We start from the raw sequence: 19761 nt of genomic DNA on the forward strand, positions 1-19761 counted from the left end.
CACGTTCAATCCAAAAAGGTTTTGGGGAACTTTTTGAAAATGTTATCACTGCAAGATAGCAAACCATGTGCTTTCATTTCAATACTGTTTAGATTAGTGCTGGTAATGAGCTATTTTCTTTTAAATGAAAAGCCAAGATATCAGCCAGTCAGGTTAATCCATCTCTGATATGATGCAGTCTGATTGATTCATATTTAGTAGTAGTTTAGAAGTAGTTTTGGGGAACACTAAAACTCTCAAATGAAACCTAAAAATAGATATGACTACTGCTACTACGACTACAACTACTGTATGTATGTATTGTATCTAATGTATGACCATTAGGTGCTACAGTACAGCATTGAATATAACAAGCTATAACCGTACATATGTACAGTAGTTTGCTTAAATCCTGAATGTGATTTTCAAACATTTGTTTTTCAGAAGCACACAGTAACTAACTGTCCGAGCCTGCAGAAGAATGCGGACCAGAAGAGAAGACGCACACTTTATTTGTCTTATTTATTGATTTTCATGAGAAAGTTCAGTTTGTTCACCTTCATGGAAGGTCAGCTTGAAAGGGAATGCTGTAAGGGAACACGCAGCCCAAAAACAAGCTTTACCTCATTTCTTACCAGGCTTCAACTGATATGGGTTTTCAAAGGCCGATACCGATGTTTTATATTGAAACCGCTTGTAACAACACATGATGTAATAACTCGACAAAATGTAATACACTTCATTATGTAATAACACCCACATTTGGTAATAATCTGCCACATTTTGGTAATAAACAGCCTGAACGCAAATACTACTGTAATCAATTTCCCAGCATTTTGGTGAAGAATTTAATAATATGGTGCATTATGTAATAACATACAAAAATGATTGTCTTATTCATGAAAATTGTTATAACATTATAATAACTGTTTATTTTATGCATTCTAACATGAATCATGCTGACTCAAAATGTATTTAAAAAGTTATTAGTTCAGTAGATTAGTAGTATCTTTCATTGGTCAATACTACATTAAGTGTATTCCTTAATAGAAACTATATGCGGGTTCATAGAGACAGATGTTTGGGTCAGTATAACACTCAGTGTCGTGCACTTTCTAAGTGCATATTGCGTTCAAGATGTTTATTACAAACTGTGGCAATGTATTACAAAATGTGGATTTTATCACATAATGAAGTGAAAATGTAAGACACCTTGTCGTGTTATTACATGATGCTTTGTTTCGTTGTTGCATTCTTAATAGACAGGCAATATTGTGTGATTATATTCAATATATTTTTTCTTTTTCTTTTTAGATTTTTTTGGGGGGCATTTTGCCTTTGTTGGATGGGACGGTGGGCGGGCAGGAGGGGTAGGGAGAGAGGGGGGATGACATGCGGCGGGGGACCATGGCTCGGGTTCGAGTCCGGGTCGGCCACGCAAAGGACTGAGCCTTTGTGGTATGCATTCTACCAGGTGAGCCACCAGGACACCCCGATTATATTCAATATCTTTCAACTTTAAATTGTACAATTTTTATGCTAAAAAACAAACAAACAAAGAAAAACAAACAGGTTTCTCCCAGGATTTTTCTTGTCAGAGTGAAGAAGCATTTAGACCATCATGGGACACTAAAACTAAGATTCATGGAATTCATTGGCAGTTCCCGCTCAACCTATTCAATGGTGGGAGAAACTCTGGGACGCATTGCTGAAGAATTAGTTTACAGAAAACATTACTGAACAATCAAATGAATAGAATGTGTGAAAAAAAAAAAAAATGTCTAGCTGTGGTCAGAAAGATCCTCCATCATATCAGAGATGGACCAAACTGACTGGCCGATGTGATGCTTGGTAAATAATATATGACATTTATCATAAAACACCAATATTGGCCTGATATATCGGCAAATTTATATATCGGTCTAACCCTATTTCGCGCACACAGCACAATACGTTAAATCTTTCTATTGTGGTGTATTTGTACGAGCCGACAGTTCCTATCAGTTTTGTACAATGTTTTTACTGCACAACTGAAAGGCTGCCGTTCAGGTCCATGACCGCTCTACTCCCTTGGTTGGCGGATGTTAGCATGGGCGTCTTCTACACGTGCCTGGAAGTGTTTTACAGCTGGAGCTTGTAGCCGGTAATGTATGGAGACAACAGTGACTGTAGCATTTGGCTGTGCGGGGGGGGGGGGGGGGGGGGGCATTGTATTTGGAAATGAAAGAAAATTGGCATTGAAAAACAGGACAAAACCAAATTTGGGGTGGGGGGGTCCGCATTGAAAAACTGAAATTGAAAATAGTATTTATTGGAACTTTAAAAAAATCTTGGCATTGAAAAAATATATTCGAAAAATAAAACATGGGCATACAATGAAAATACTCTAAAATACGTTTAGAGCAAAACCCATTGACAAAAAACACACCCCAGAAACACGTGTTCAATAGAAAAATTCAATGCCAAGATTTCCCGTATTTCCAGTATACTGTATACTTTATTCAATTATTTTCTTTCTTTTTTTGCCAGTTCAATTTTTGTTTTCAATGCCAATTCCAAATACAATACCAACTTTTTTTTTTCAGTGTCCAATACTCACAGCACTGTTCGCACCGTGCTGTCCTTTCAAACCCTGAACCTTACATACTCTACTCCTGTTTGACACATTTTGTACTCTACAACTTTTTACAGTGTAAACAATAAACATAGGCTACAACTCCTGCAGTTCATATCAGCTCTGTAAATACTACACAAAATACAAGTGGTTATGATGCCAAATCTTTTACTGTGCCGTTTTGTCTTTCTTTTTTACCAATCTTCCCGATGGAAAATGTAACTTTATTTATTATTTATTGAATTTGTTCTTACACAACTGATTATGTCATGATGCATTATTGATATCCTTAGCTAGTATCTCATTTGTGAGTTTTTGGAAACCCAAAGGCGTCCTTCCTTCCTTGCATGAGTGGTAAACAGATGGACAGTTGTATATTACAGATGATGATGATCCGGAATGCATTTCCATTTTTTCTTCCCCCCCCCCCCCCCCATATCTGATTTTCATCAGCAGTATTGCTGACATCAAGATCTGTTGAGCACAAAGCTTTCGCCAGTCGGTCATGTTGAAGCAGAGAGAAGCATTATGGGAAGAAAATATGTCCACACAGCCACAACCAACTGTAAATATGTGAAACTGACCAAGCTGTTTTACCTTATGAGAATGTAATTCTGACTTGACTTGTTTACCGGTTAAAAGGGAATATTCAAATGCCTTCTTAGTCATATTAAACCTTTTATACCTTTGGAGCTGGTTCAGTATTATTTTTCTTTTTGCTGCGTTTTAGTTTTCCTCCTATAGTATTCTAGTAGTAGAATTAGTATTATATCTATTCATTACAATAGTTTGTTCTTGCCGAGTGAAATCCGCTGCTCGGGATCTGTCCGTGGACGGTGCATGTGATTGGCTCTTTGTTACAAACCCCGCCTCTTTTATGGTCGGTTCATAACCTTGGTGAGACCGGTTAACCAGGATTGACATGGTTAATGTTTCTGTTATAGCAAATTTACCTTAAGTTAATTTATCCTTTATTTATCCCCATGGGGAAATTCATCCTCTGCATTTGACCCATCCTCTACTAGGAACCTTCCTAGAACTGGGAGCAGCCACAGTGCAGCGCCTGGGGGACCAACTCCAGTTCTTTCACCAGTGCCTTGGTCAGGGGCACTGACGGGAGTATTAACCCTAACATACATGTATACTTACATGCCGAACTAATTGCCGCTCGAGGGACTAATAAAGTATTTTGAATGGGCTTCATGAGACAGGAAATATATATATTTAAATATATATCAGTCAGAGGAACTTCCCTGTCCACCACCATATATACAATATTTCAATGGCTTTCATGAACACAAAGGACCTCAGTCAACAGAACTTATAAAGGGAGTATTTATTTTGTGATGACTGCACAGTGCACACTGTTTGATCAACAGTACTTAAAGAGCATCAAAGTTACATAAATTATAATATATTATGTACCGTATATTATAGACAGGATGTTTACACCGCTGCTGGCTTTCACTTGTATTCAGACTTGGTTGAGCACAGTACAAACTGCAGTGAAGCCTTGTGGTTTAGATACCAAAGTGTACTGGTTTTGTCCCACTTAGGCTTCCTATTGAGAATGTACTGCCACCTCATACTTGGTCTCACCCCCTAGCTCCAGCCCATTTTCACCTCTACATCCAAATGGGCTTCATATGGGATGGAGATCAGATCACAGTCCTATTGCCGTTCACTGCTTCATCCCCTGGCTCCTCCGCAGCTCTTCCTCCACTACAATATCAGGTTCTGGTTCGGGCCGCGGTTCTTCTTCCGCGGCCCGGGTGTCTGTCTCTGGGTGGGGCTCCGTGTCGGCCGCCCGCTGCAGCTCCCTCGGCCCGGCGTCCAGGCGGAACAGGGTGGGCACCCGGCCCAGGATGGGGTTGGACAGCTGGAGCCCGGAGATCCACTGGTTGAGGGTGGTCTGGTCTCCCTGGCTGGTCATGCACATGGCAAAGACCGGACCCTCGTCCACTGGAGAGAAGAGAAAACACATTATGAGGCTTCCTGTTTGACTGGAGTGGTTTTATTGACTCCCACCCACATGATGAAGAGGGACCATTAAAAGCTGTACGGCTTGAACTTGTCCTCCTGGTAGTGTTATGTAAATAAAAATATATGACATATTGTGGGGGATACAGGTTGTTTGACTGATGTGGGTTTTTGAAGGGCGATATGAATACTAATATCTTACCATCTTCCATATCGAAGCTCTCCTCGTCCCCAAAGTCACGCTCCAAATCCAAGTCGAGCTGCAGAGGGAAGTCAAAGCACCTCTCTGGATCATAGGGCTCCTCTACCTGGAGGGTGGGGGGCACAAACACAGATACAACTGCATGAGGTTCAGCTTAGCAGTGGTGCTGATAAATTGATTTATAAATCATTTCCATTTAATATATTTTTTTAATAAACCTCTATGGCATATATATAGACATAAGAAACTACTTTTGATTCTATACTACTACTTTATTGTTCTTTTGCTAGTATAATACTACCGTAATCTCGCTTGCCAGACTCTCCGTTTCACTCTGTACCGGCACTATCTTCTCCTTGTTGCATTTTCATGATACAGGACAGGCGGACGGGGAGGAAAAGAACGTGTTCAACTTTTACTTGTTGACTCACCAAGTTGCCGTTTTATCTTCCGAATAATCCAGCCACATAACTATCCATTCATGAAATGAAATCTCACGAGAACATGAATGATTTGTAAACGTGCCATTTAACAATATAACAGAAGTAATCCCAGCATCATCGACCCGCCCGCTCTGGACATTATACTGTCGTTTTCAAACGTGCTGCACAGACATCGTACTAGGAGGAGGGGCGTGGCTCGTTAAGATCCGTTTGCGGCATGCTCACAACGGTCACAATTGTGTTCATACATACACCCCATCTGAGTAACATGTGGACATCTTCAGCAGTTCGCTGCATGTCTGAAAAGGGCTTCATTCATGTGTCCTGGGACACATTCAAAGACGTGTAAAACTCCTCAACACAGGGATAACTTCAACTACCGGTACTTACTATCAGAGCTCATCTTGAGCAATTCACACTCCTAACATTACAAAATAACAGTTTGAATCAATCTATAGGCCTAAGGATTTCATGTGAATATTAACATATAATCTAATCTAATCATCTAATATTGACCTAGAATATGAATTAGGATATGAATATGATGGTAAAAAAGATGTGATCATGCTGCCAGGCTAACAGCATTACTTACTCCAGCAGCATGCATTTTGAGCTGACCTAAGTGCTGTTAGAATCCTTTGCCCACAATGCTTGTTCAGTGTCAAAAGTGGTGTTTTGCCCGGTGTCTTTTGGCAGCAAACAAACGCCCTCCTTTAACAGCTTTCAGTTTTTATTTTGCTGGCTCAGCTGCTGCCTCACAGCAAGATGGCCCGGGTTCGAACCCCGGTCCGTCCCAGCTCCTTTCTGTGTGGAGTTTACATGTTCTCCCCGTGTACGCGTGGGTTTACTCTGGGTGCTCCGGTTTCCTCCAACCATCAAATACATATATCTTGTGTGTGTGTGTGTGTGTGTGTGTGTGTGTGTGTGTGTGTGTGTGTGTGTGTGTGTGTGTGTGTGTGTGTGTGTGTGTGTGTGTGTGTGTGTGTGTGTGTGTGTGTGTGTGTGTGTGTGTGTGTGTGTGTGTGTGTGTGTGTGTGTGTGTAGGGACAGCAGTGGAAAATTAGCCGTCTGACTTTTCATTAATGTGCATTAAAATAAACAAATAAATATTCAGCCAAAATCCCACTTACACCCCTTTGGCACCAAGCCCTCGATACAAGCCTTGATATTTTACAAAACAACAATAATGAACACAGAAATGCAAAATACATACAGCTACAGAACAGTGTTCAAATGTTTTAGCGTGAATTTTGTGTGTGTGCGCGCATGACGTGTTTCCCACCTTCTCGTGCAGTGGTGCAGGCTCAGCTCTGAGGATGTAGTAGTACACACAGGTCTTCCTCAGCCACAGAGGGAAGGGTCCCTCCACAAACAGCGGCCGGCTGCTGTTGTGCCTGGCCAGCAGCTCCATCTGATCAGGGCTTTGGATCCCTGCAGGGGACAGACACAGGAGAGATGCACCGACCCACTTCTGTTCAGTTCCTGTCCGATTCCGACAGCTGAATTTGGACATCTGCCGATACGATACTGATTCGATACTGGCAACTCTCCCAAGGAGCTCCAGCCTCCACCTTTACATAGCAGCTCCTACTGTGACATCATTTAATATTGGGTTTGGTCATCAATTATCCCATAGCAGTAGTTACTGCTTCATAATATTCCACAATATTAAATTCAACAATGAATAAAGGGCATTAGATATTTCCAAAACAATTGATCCACTCAAAATTATCAAAATAACATTTCAACAAACTGGCAAACATTTGGTAAAGTGGGAACCCCCCCCCCCCCCCCCCCCCCAAATATTTATAAGACTAAAATATCTCCAAAACTAAGTTGAGTTAGCTAACTGCTAATGTTACTACCTCACTACTACTACTACTTCCTAGCACTGTTTCATGTTATTTAATGGTGGGTCTATGGTCCAACCCAAGCTATGCATGGAATCTGGATCAGATCATGGATCGGCGACGTCAGTCCGATAACCGATATGTGAAATACATCAGTATCGGCACCATACCAATATCCCGATACCCATATCCCATCTCTAAAAGAAAGTGTACGGATATGATAAAGACCAGATTCTTTGTCCCAGTCCAGCCCTGGCCAAAGTGTTATTTTAAACATCGCTATCTACCTAGAATTTCACAAACGGGGCATCCCTAGTTGTTATTCAGCTTTTCTGTTGCTATTGCATGGTTAAATCAGTTAATTTTATTTTAGGGGGGGGGGTTTGCAAAACACATTCTGCTATGTTGCTGTAAAATTAAATTACCAATTTATTATTATCATTATTATCATTATTATTATTATAGTGAATTTAGCTGATCCCCAGACTTCCCATCATCTGCAATACACATTTCTATATTCCATAATATTGCAGGAATTCCTGTAAAACGTGGCAACTCCAAAGATGAACGTCTGTTTCCGTACCTACAATGTGTGGAAGGGTCATCTCCTCTCCGCTCTCTGTGATGTCTGTACAGGGCATCTAGAAGGAGGAGCAGAGCACAGACATGATTACACGCCCTCTACTGGCACACACACAGATCTCAGTATTCACATCCATACAGTCTCATGTGCATCACTACAATATTACAACTTGGTTGAGTTGTCAGGAAAAAAAAATCAACAAATATATTTTTTACCATATTTTACATTGTAAAACACGTGCTTTTCTTGTCAAGGTGCTTTTGAGTAGCTGTCCTGATAACCATCCTTTAAAGTTGAAAGTTATCCGTTTTATTTTTTATGATCTATTTTCTGTTGGACCTGGTAGACGGTGACGGTGGCGTCGCGGTCGTTGGCGATGCGAGTCAGGCTGAGTCGAGCCAGGTCCACGGGGTCCCCGGGCAGCTGCAGGGGCACGGGGAACGGGTTGATGTGTTTGAACCTGGGGAACCAGTACATGAGGCGCTGGTACTTCCTCATAGCGTGGCTCTTCTCCCCGAAGATCTGCACCAGGAGGACCTTGGTCTCCACGTTGGGCATGATACCTGCTCACACACACGAACACACAGACAGAATTAACAAAGGACGTGTGATTGCCAGTGAATGTTGTACATTTTGAAAAGCATTATATTCACGGTAAATGGCCAGCCTTTTTTAGTGCTTTTATGCAAAGTGCTTTACAATGAGTAGATACATTCACCCATTCACACACACATTCATACATTGAGGGTGGCAGGCTACCACTCAGGGTGCCGGCACACCATCGGAGCAATTTGGGGTTCAGTATCTTCCCCAAGGACACTTCGACAAGCAGACTGGAGGAGGTGGGGATCGAACCACCGACCTCTTTTATCCAAAAGGATTAGTGGACAACCAACTCTATCTACCTCCTGAGAAACAGCTGCCCATTATGTCTGCCAGTGGACCATCATGATAAGAGTAGGCATAATAATGTTTTCATTCCACTACAGGAGAGACTTGATGTTCTCTGAAGATTCAAGATTCAAGATTTTTATTGTCACTCCGTAGTACAAGTATCACGTGTGAAATTCTTGTGCTGTGAACTCCGTTTACAACATAGTACAAATGTTGTAAACGGAGTTCACAGCACAAGAATTTCACACGTGAGACTTGTACTGAAATTAGGTGGGGGAAAATGTGTGCATATATCCATATCGGCAATCGGACAAAAAAATCTGGAAAATATCGGCATATTGGATATCGGCAAAACAAATCCAATATTGTGCATCCCTTTTCAGGCTGGTTTAAAAAAGAAGAAGAAAAAGGCCCAAATACATTCTACTATATTCGTGTAAAGTGACCCATTCATAAAATTCCCTAATAGTCCCTGACTTAGCCAGAGACTTGATCAAATCCCCTAACTTTCCACGACCGGAGGGACCCTCATAAAGCGACACACACCATAGTTCTCCATCTGCTCCAGGACTTGCACTCCGCACTCCTGCTGGCGGGGGTAGTGGTTGAACATGCGCTGGATATAGTTCCTGGGCACGAAAATCTCTTTGGGGAAAACGTCCAACAGCTTGTTGTAGACGGACAGGTCTCGCTCCACACCGAACTCCTCCATCTTCTTCAGGGCGGCGTAGATGAATTCCACGTGACCGCGGCGCCTCACGTCCCTCCGGGTGAACACCTCCAGCACCCTGCTGAACGTGGCCTTGCTCTTGGCATTGCTGGCCACGCGCTCAAACAGGTCATCGTGAGCCACCAGCGACTTGTCCTTTTTGGGCTCCAGGAAGTCTGCGGGCATGGGACTCTTCAGACATGCCGGGCTGCCATGGAGACGCCTCAGCACCTACAGGTGACAGTTTGTTTTGTTAGATGCAGTGGTTTAACCCATTGATACCTGATGCAGCATTTGTGTGTGTATCCCTTTAAGACCGCGAACCGCGTGGCGCGGTCTTAAAGGGATACACACACAAATGAGGGATATACACGCAAATGCTGCATCAGGTATCAATGGGTTAATGTACTTAAAGCCCCTGGAAACCCAAATCCTAAATAACCTTAATTGTTTACAGTCCGACTGACACGAGAATGAGTTGGGCAATACTTTCTGTAGGTGGTTTATTTTGGCTAATCTTTATAAACGGTTATGAGACAGGCAGCATATGAGATGTTGTCGGACTGTAAACAATGAGGGAAGCGGAAATCTTGGTGCGGACGCCCACTCTACACGGGAAACCCTGAAATATTGGCCGTCTGTCCCAGAGTCTTATTAGTCAGACTGATAGACTCTGGGTGCCCAGATGGGGGTGTAGGTTACCTGGCTCTGGGTGTTGGACAGCACTGGGGGCTGCCTGGAGGCTGAATGGAGCAGGGCAGCATGCTGGACGGCAGATCTGGCTGAAGGGCCCGGGATGCCCACACTCTGCAGCCGCAGCAGGCAGCGAGCAGGCTTCATGGCACACCCATCACCTGACCTACAGACAGACAACAGACCCATCACGCTGAGCTACAAACAACAGACCATCACACTGACCTATAGTACAGACAAACAACAGACCATCAGAATGACCTACAAACAACAGACCATCACACTGACCTACAGACAGACAACAGACCATCACACTGACCTACAGACAACAGACCATCACACTGACCTACAAACAAACATCAGTGACGAGGCGAAGCCACCGTGACCTTTCGGCAAATGACACAGGTAGGCTAGCACGGATAGGCAACTCCAAACTCCATTCAGCTCGCTAGCACCTGACCCAACCCAACACTAACGTTATTTTGGTGGAAGGAGTCTATGGGAACAGGGTCCAAAAGTTCAAAACGTACAGAACAAGTGCTGTTTCGTGAATGTATGTATGCCGATTTGAAGAGCAGCATCGATTCATTCTGAAGTCGTGTTATACCATTCAGGCAGCTATATTATTTTGCCGATACGCAAGTAAACATTAAAGTGACACATTTTTAATAGCATTTGGACTTCTCTCCAACCATAGAGAGCGTATTGCTGCAAACATTTACGATTGATTGAAAGGATTGTTTTATAGTACAACGTTTTACCAGTTTATATACACGAAACACTATCTTATGTATACAACAGTCACTCAGTAATACCCACGGTTAGCATGGAGAATGTATGAATGAATGAGTCTCCTTCAGGAATATCTCTCCACGGACGCCTCCATGTTGTTAAGCATGAAGAACCATGGACATGGATGGATTCTGGTTCTTATTCTTCTTCTTTTTGTTTAATGGCGGATTGCGACCGTGCATACCGCCACCTACCGCACCGGAGTATGCAGGAATGGTTTGGAAAATAATACCTTTCTAAACAAATCCCTATACATTAACACTGCCACTACACATATATTTGCTAGATCCTATACAGTATAGGATCTAGTATCCTTCAAAAATTCAATGACAGCTTTCTGGGCGCCCGCGTTACCCCTTGTCCAGTTGTCCCCAGTATTCGCCCCTAGCTGGCGACGATGCACCAAAAGCTGTTTGCCAACCGCCATGAATAGAAACACTAGAAGAAGGAGAAGGCAGCATTCGAGCGCGTGCATGTCATGACCAAACCCCATCGCGCGGTGGCGGTAAACACATTCTGAACTGACATTTTTTGTTATATTTGACAGGGGGCGTAACCACCTCGAAAAGTTGTGTTGCAACTTTCATGTTGCTTTTTTCCCTCCAGTAATTTTCAACAACATCCGTTACAGTACATTTAGACACTCTTTGCAGTGAAAGGAAGCCATCATTTCTGGAGCATTTTGGAGACTTACTTATCACAAGTGCAAGTATCGCAGTAGTTTCCGTGAACAGTGTTAAGCTAGCCAGAATATCCTACAGGACTTCCGGGATTTAAGAGCTGTAGTTTAATTTGTTTGTTTGCTCGTTTTGTTATTATATGTATTTTCTTCTATTAGGCTATCTTACGTAAAATGTCCATGCTGTGGGAGATTTCTGGCTTTTATTTAAGTTTATTTTAAGGAATAATGTCGCTTTTATTGTTGGAAAAATAGCTTTACTTCCGGTCTTCTTGTTGGTTACTTGACGCGAGCCCAAGTGTGACAAGTTCGGCTCTGACACTCATCTCAGCATGGAAAACACACCTCAACCCAAAGCCTACCTCTAGAGAAACTTTACACAACTTCTACACTTCGGACTATGGATTCCTCCACTAACAGTCTGGGTGAGCAAAAATATCGAAATCCATTTGACTTTTATTTTCTTTTTAAACATCAGCACAGCATTTCAACACTGTAGTAGACAATATAGCTGCTTAGCTGTGTGTCGTTCTGGTTGGTGAGAACGTCACGCCAACATATTTGAATAATGTGACAGTTTAATGTTGCCTTGTTGCAGATCTTATGCGTTGCATTAATTAACGTTATTACCAAATCACCTGGTTTCTGCAGCACGTTTCACCAAGCAGCACTGGGAACTTGTGATAATAATAATAATAATAATAATAATAATAACAGGCGAAGCACTTTTAAAAGTTGCCATTTTATGGAAGTAAAGTGTAGCTTGGACTATTGTGAGTATGTCGAATTAAAGAGATGTCCATATTTTCAAACGGAGATGGAGAGAGAACGTATCTTTTGCAAGCTGTGCGGGTGGACCAGCGCACAAAATGACATGTGTAGCCCATAAGTACATGCAATAAGTACTACGCACACACACCCTGAGTGTTGTGAAATCACGGCTGAATTTCCATGCAGTTAGTTTCGATTTCATCACGTAATGCAATGTCGTGATTTCGGCTTGTGTTCAAGCAGCTTCCGTTAGTTTTTGTCACATTGGTGAAATTGGACATGTAGCATACAAGTTGAATATGAATAGCATGTCTCTGTCTCTACAGTGCATCTGCTCTCTGTTGTGATTGATGTGAACAGACTATAGTGCAGTAAAGAGTGAAGGCTGATGCTATCATAACACACCCACCCACACATCCAAACTTGGCTCCAGAAACATTCCGTTTGGATACAAAGAAAAAGAAAAAATGTCTTTTTCGTTTTGTTTCTTGAAATGAACATGTATCATTTTGGTATGCTGCTGCTTGAGGTCCTGGCTGTAGTTTTATAGGAGTGCAGTCTTCACCTTACTGACAGACCACCCCCAGTGCTGTCAGAAGATCAAAGACCCCCCTGCTGTCTGTCTATTTAAAGACCCCCCCACCTGGAAGAATATTTCTATTCTAATCCTCCAAATTGACTGTCTCAGTTTGTGTGCAAAAACATTGACTCCTAAATTCAGGAGGGGGAATCTGAGTTTGTGCATCTTGACCTCAAGTCGAGCTTTATTCTGAGACCGAGCAGCACCAATCCTAAAGGTTCAACTCGCCCCACCTCTTCTTAACAGGACCTATAACGCTGTTACACAATGCTGCTATTGTTGCACATCTGTAGGAGGCCGCACGTCCCACCTCATGTGCTCATGTTGTGTTTACTTGTCTTGTAAAATGGCGGGGGGGACGGAGGAACTGGGGGGGGGGGGCGAGGAGCTGGGGGGGGGGAGGCGCTGGGGGGGCGAGGCGCTGGGGAACAGTAAATATCACATGAGACGCCTCCGCCAAACCAGCATCTGTGGCAGGCTGCTCTTCCTCTGAGGAAATTGGGTTTGCTAGACCGATATGTGTGAGGCCAATATTGTGCTTTTTGTTAAGCATCAGATCCGGTGCAGTCAGTGTGGTTCACCTCTGATATGATGCAGTTTGATTGATTACTTATCGAATTCATTGTCTATGCCTCTATGGAAGCCCTTAACCTGAACTGATTCTAATGAGACAATTTGATCAGATATCATTGTCAAGCTCACGATTGCGTTGCATCGGTTGAATTCGAGTAAACATTTTTATCATCAAGTTTTTTTTTGGATTTCCCTCTGTTTTCTCCCCAATTGTATTGTCAATTCCCCCTGTTGTCCTGGTCATTGCACATCTGGGGAGAGTTGTAGACTAGCACGCGCTTCCTCTGTACCCAGGCTCCTCCCCCTCGCTGCCAAGTTTGGCTGTCTCCTGCACCGTCTGCCCTCTGCCACACACTCTCTGTTTACACTGAGGAACACTTCCTGTTTTCCCTCCACATCCCACTCAGCGGCTCACTAGGCCACTGATTTCCCCAACCGATACGATTCCGATACGATTCCACGTGCCTTAGAACAACATTAGCCATTGTAAAATCAAATCAGTGTAAACCACGGCCCCTCAGGGCTTATAGATGCAGTCGGTCTGTGTGGGAAAGCACACAAAATGTTACTAGGGTTGGCTGGCGCACGAGACTAGATGGTGGGATAAAAGTTAAAACCCCCCATATATCTCAATGGGCTGACTCACCAAAGGACGCAGTGCTGTGGCTCTACACACTACAGGATTGGGGATTCAAAAGCAGGTACATAGACATCTGTTCAGATGTTATGTTCACTGCGGGAGTTGAATCCCTGATCCTGTCTGCCTGGGCTGGGCTAGCAGCTAAATGCTAACTCTGCTGCATTGGAAGAATGGGAAGATTTACCCCACGCTGATCCATTGAACATGCGTCTATGACGAAACACTGACTGTATCTATTACTTAATTGCCTTCATACCACAGTATAGAGATCAGATAGGAAGGACATTAAACATCTGGACATGTTGTGGATTATGACTTTTTATAGTTTTTTATTGTTAGATAGAGAGGACATGACATATTTACATACTGTATGTACCAAAAACAAATACCACCAGCCCTGGTCGCGTGGCAATTCAAATTATATTCTATTCTATTACATCTGGACATATTGTGGATTATGACTTTTTAGTTGTTGTTTTTTATGTTAGAGGACATGAAAACATCTGGACATGTTGTGGATTATGACTTTTTATTGTTTTTTTATTGTTTGATAGCGAGGACATGAAAACATCATTCTGGACATGTTGTGGATTATGACTTTTGATTGTTTTTTTATTGTTTGATAGCGAGGACATGAAAACATCATTCTGGACATGTTGTGGATTATGACTTTTGATTGTTTTTTTATTGTTTGATAGCGAGGACATGAAAACATCATTCTGGACATGTTGTGGATTATGACTTTTTATTGTTTTTTTATTGTTTGATAGCGAGGACATGAAAACATCATTCTGGACATGTTGTGGATTATGACTTTTTATTGTTTTTTTAGTGTTAGATGGGAAACTGAGTGGAGATCAACGGGAAATTAGGTCAGCAGATGCCAACTATTTCACGGTTTCCCAATAATGGTGCAATATTGTTTTTTTCCAGCAGAATAGGCATGCCTTATGGTCGAGTCAGGAAGGATACAGTCATCTCTCTCTCTCTCTCTCTCTCTCTCTCTCTCTCTCTTATCCTTATATCACCTGCGTATATTATTACACTCAATCCACTTGAGGCCTCATTCTGCCTGTGAGGAGGATCTAACCATTTACTGAATCGCACTGAGCTGCAACCAAACTCTCCAGCTCACCACGTTACATCAAGCTCCATCTGAACTCAACCCACAGTAAAGATAAATCACAGCAACAACCAAATAAAAAATCAGCCCATGCAGACTTCAGCTCAGCTCTTCACTTGGAGTCAGTTAGATCTTCCAAACAGTGGAGGTTTGTGTTTGCACGCACGGGCAATCAGCAGACTGCTTCATCGTTTTGTGAGCTGGCTGTATGCAGAGCAATCATCATACAGTATATCCTCTCTGCTCAGCCAGATGTGACAGTAGACAAATCCATGACATCTTTTTCACCTGCTGCCAAGCACAGGTCTACACTCTCCCCTGGCTTATGGGTGGTTATTTTTAGACATGTTTATTCTCCAAATCGTAGCTACGGATGGCACTCGGCTTGTAATGCTCAAAGCATCAAAAAAATGCATTTGAAAAACTCAACAGCATTGTGTCATTTCAGAAATCATGACCCGGTTACTCAAAATAATGCACAGACTTTGTTGTGAGCACTTTCATGTAGGAACTATTTTCTTTCGCAGTCTCATGTAGGAACTAGCTAGCAGCTAGCGGGTGTGTAGTTCGGTCAAAAGAAAATAGTTCCTCCGTGAAACTGCTCATAACAAGGTCTGTGGATTATCTTGAGTAACAGGGTCATGATTTCTGGAAAGAGACATTGCTGTTGAGTTTAAAAAAAAAAGTATTTCTTTGGCACTTTGACCACCACAAGCTGAGTGCCATCCAGTTCCATTGTATTGGAGAGAAGGCAGAAACTCTGCGGCCGATATCTCCAAAACTCAGGCAACTAACACAAAACGAGATAGATGGATAAACAGCACTACAGGTGAGAGGGAATATGTGTATTTTGGGTTTTAGGGTGGGCTGTTCCTTTAAGGCAGGGGTGGCCAAACTTTTTTGGTTGTGGGCCGCATACAGAAAAATATAAGGAATCGCGGGCCAAACAATATTAAGCACGGCAGTTTTCGTGGCAAAAAAATTTGACCAGAAAACCCTTGTGCCATCAAAAATTTAATTTCTACCTAAATAAATATATGACACATAGTTTATTGATGTGCTCACCTATTACAATGGGTATTTCTGTATGTTTTCAAATTTTCTTTTCCTGTGCCAACAGGTTAAGACAGAGATAATTTAACATAACATTAGTATTAAACATTCATCATTCAGTATTAAAAATGTTTAAAAATAAATAGACCAGGTCAGGGTACTCAAGTATAACCCATTTTCAATGGTTTTAAATTGAAAAAACGAAACGGGGGGAATTCGTTTTCGTTTTCCGTTTTAAACTTTTAAACAGAAAAACGGAAAAAGTTTTTAGCAATTTTCTTTTTTTTTTGCTAAGTTCATGGCGGGCCCGCTGCCCATAGTTTGGCCACCCCTGCTTTAAGGGTTTAGATTCTAAAGTCACTTTGGCCTATTGGCTTCTGCCTCCCATTGAAAAGAGTGCAGGTTGTGACGTGTGACGTGAGTGATGTCACGTCCTGTCGCGGGGGAAGAGGAAGTAGTGATTCTCAGGTTGTGAGTGATGTCCTCTCGCAGGCCACGAGCGCGGGAAGAGGAAGTGATTCTCAGTGATGCAGCCTCTCTCTGTTTGGGCTCAGCCACATGTGCAGGGGCGTACAGGATGCTGCTGCGAGGTAGCAAGGCATCGCCAATCAAATCAGAGAAGCAGAACTGTGTGACAGTCTGTAAGTGGCAGAGGATGCGACACCGCACTCTGTGGTGGGGATATATGAGAGAGAGAGAGAGAGAGAGAGAGGGGGGGCGGGTGGGAAATTGATACAACATAGCATCGCAATATTTCGTGTGGCAATATATCGTATCGCACAAATGCCGAAGTATTGCAATATTTTATGATATAAATTGTCAGGTGCATGCAACATATATGACAGGTTTTTATGACAGTGCTGCTCAGTTGGTCTGCTTGACAATCCCTTTTTGCTGCAATAAAAATGATTGAACTTACTGTAGATGAACAGAGGCAGACTGGAAACTTATCATTATCCTCATATGTGATTATTTTCATGCACAAAAAAAAACATAAAAAAAAAAATCCAAACACTGGGACAGAGGAACTCTCCTTTTGAAAGGCAGGAAAATGATATATGAAATGTCTCTGGACCGGCTCCACAAATGAGAACCACTGATGTAATGCTTAGTGTGCCCTTTGACCTCTGTCTCAGCGGAGCTTTGCGAGCCTCCTATCTCATCACAGGCGCCGTCGCACCATTAGGACTCTTTGAATAGTCCCGTGGTTTTATGAGACGGATGTGTTTTGACTTCCAGGTAACGTCGTGCTGAGGACTTTGATCTATTGTGACGAGACAGGAGCACAGGAGGCAGATTATGCAACAAGATCATAGATTAGAATAGATTGGGCCTACGGCTACGCTAATGAAATCTGCTGCTTTCCAATCTAGAGATGGCTCAAATCACGCCGGGTGAAATGAAAAAAAAAAAAGTTTTTGCAAACTCGTATACAGTATCGAGCAGTTGGACAAGAAAGACTGTGTAGCTGTGCGTGGAGAGACTTAACGAAAGAGTCTGTTTGTTCAGTCCAAGAGCAGCCGTCAGACCGCCCACAAGACCCGGAATGGCCCCGAGCCGTCTGATCCACGTGAACGTTCAATAGAGCAACTGTTCTCCTCGGCTTCAGCATCAAATTCTCCTGCTTTCTCTTCAGGCAGCGTGCAGCATGCAGCGTGCAGCATGCTTGTGGTTTTCCCATTTGAATAGCAGCACCCGCACTCATCAGGCCTAGCTAGCACTCGTTTGTCCCACTTGTGATTCACCAGCAAAGCATGGCTTCAAGTGTTCCACGGATCGGACTCATTTCCTTGCGTAACCTGAGCCGCATAATGATAACACGTCACTTGCAACATGTGAGCCTCCCTAACAACGTTTTTTCAATCTTGTGCAGCTCTTCCTCGCACTGTTAGCACTGTTAGCACTGTTAGCACTGTTAGCACTGCTAGCACTGTTAGCACTGTTAGCACTGTTGCCTCACAGCGAGAAGGGCCCGGGTTCGAACCCGAACCTTTTCTGTGTAGTTAGCCTGTTTTCCCCATGTTCGTGTGGGTTTCCTCCGGGTGCTCCAGTTTCCCACCATCAAAGACATGTATGTTAGGGTTAATACTCATGTCAAAGACATGTATGTTAGGGTTAATACTCATGTCAAAGACATGTATGTTAGGGTTAATACTCATGTCAAAGACATGTATGTTAGGGTTAATACTCATGTCAAAGACATGTATGTTAGGGTTAATACTCATGTCAAAGACATGCATGTTAGGGTTAATACTCCTGCCAAAGACATGTATGTTAGGGTTAATACTCATGTCAAAGACATGTATGTTAGGGTTAATACTCATGTCAAAGACATGCATGTTAGGGTTAATACTCCTGTCAAAGACATGTATGTTAGGGTTAATACTCATGTCAAAGACATGTATGTTAGGGTTAATAATCCTGTCAAAGACATGTATGTAACTTAGGGTTAATACTCCTGTCAAAGACATGTATTTTAGGGTTAAGACTGCTGTCAAAGACATGTATGTTAGGGTTAATACTCATGTCAAAGACATGTATGTTAGGGTTAATACTCATGTCAAAGACATGCATGTTAGGGTTAATACTCCTGTCAAAGACATGTATGTTAGGGTTAATACTCATGTCAAAGACATGTATGTTAGGGTTAATACTCATGTCAAAGACATGCATGTTAGGGTTAATACTCCTGTCAAAGACATGTATGTTAGGGTTAATGTCAAAGACATGTTACTCATGTCAAAGACATGTATGTTAGGGTTAATACTCCTGTCAAAGACATGTATGTTAGGGTTAATACTCCTGTCAAAGACATGTATTTTAGGGTTAAGACTGCTGTCAAAGACATGTATGTTAGGGTTAAGACTGCTGTCAAAGACATGTATTTTAGGGTTAAGACTGCTGTCAAAGACATGTATGTTAGGGTTAAGACTGCTGTCAAAGACATGTATGTTAGGTTTAAGACTGCTGTCAAAGACATGTATGTTAGGGTTAAGACTGCTGTCAAAGACATGTATGTTAGGGTTAAGACTGCTGTCAAAGACATGTATTTTAGGGTCAAGACTGCTGTCAAAGACATGTATGTTAGGGTTAATACTGCTGTCAAAGACATGTATGTTAGGGTTAAGACTGCTGTCAAAGACATGTATGTTAGGTTTAAGACTGCTGTCAAAGACATGTATGTTAGGGTTAAGACTGCTGTCAAAGACATGTATGTTAGGGTTAAGACTGCTGTCAAAGACATGTACTGTATGTTAGGTTTAAGACTGCTGTCAAAGACATGTATGTTAGGGTTAAGACTGCTGTCAAAGACATGTATGTTAGGGTTAATACTCCTGTCAAAGACATGTATTTTAGGGTTAAGACTGCTGTCAAAGACATGTATGTTAGGGTTAAGACTGCTGTCAAAGACATGTATGTTAGGTTTAAGACTGCTGTCAAAGACATGTACCGGTATGTTAGGGTTAAGACTGCTGTCAAAGACATGTATGTTAGGGTTAAGACTGCTGTCAAAGACATGTATTTTAGGGTTAATACTCATGTCAAAGACATGTATGTTAGGTTTAAGACTGCTGTCAAAGACATGTATGTTAGGGTTAATAA

General features: G+C 42.3%; 2 protein-coding genes across 4 annotated transcripts in view; one reads left to right on the forward strand and one right to left on the reverse strand.

Moving 5' to 3' along the window:
* Positions 1–3954: 3954 nt before the first annotated feature.
* Positions 3955–10874, reverse strand: ecsit (ECSIT signaling integrator). Its single transcript, XM_083640338.1, has 8 exons — positions 10767–10874; positions 9957–10113; positions 9092–9485; positions 7991–8214; positions 7652–7709; positions 6501–6649; positions 4776–4881; positions 3955–4555 (listed from the first exon to the last, which is right to left on the reverse strand). The coding sequence occupies exons 2-8, from the start codon at positions 10092–10094 to the stop codon at positions 4275–4277; spliced, it is 1350 nt and encodes a 449-aa protein (XP_083496464.1). The 5' UTR covers positions 10095–10113; positions 10767–10874; the 3' UTR covers positions 3955–4274.
* Positions 10875–11721: 847 nt separating this feature from the next.
* eml3 (EMAP like 3) overlaps positions 11722–19761 on the forward strand; it is a 58430-nt gene continuing 50390 nt past the window's right edge. For all 3 annotated transcript variants that reach the window (XM_083640596.1, XM_083640597.1, XM_083640598.1), the window contains exon 1: positions 11722–11843. In XM_083640596.1, coding sequence (XP_083496722.1) covers positions 11819–11843 — 25 coding nt within the window. In that variant the 5' untranslated portion in view covers positions 11722–11818. The remainder of the gene's footprint in view (positions 11844–19761) is intronic.

This window comes from Poromitra crassiceps (assembly GCF_964638095.1).
Source record: "Poromitra crassiceps genome assembly, chromosome: 7".
NCBI lineage: Eukaryota > Metazoa > Chordata > Actinopteri > Beryciformes > Melamphaidae > Poromitra > Poromitra crassiceps.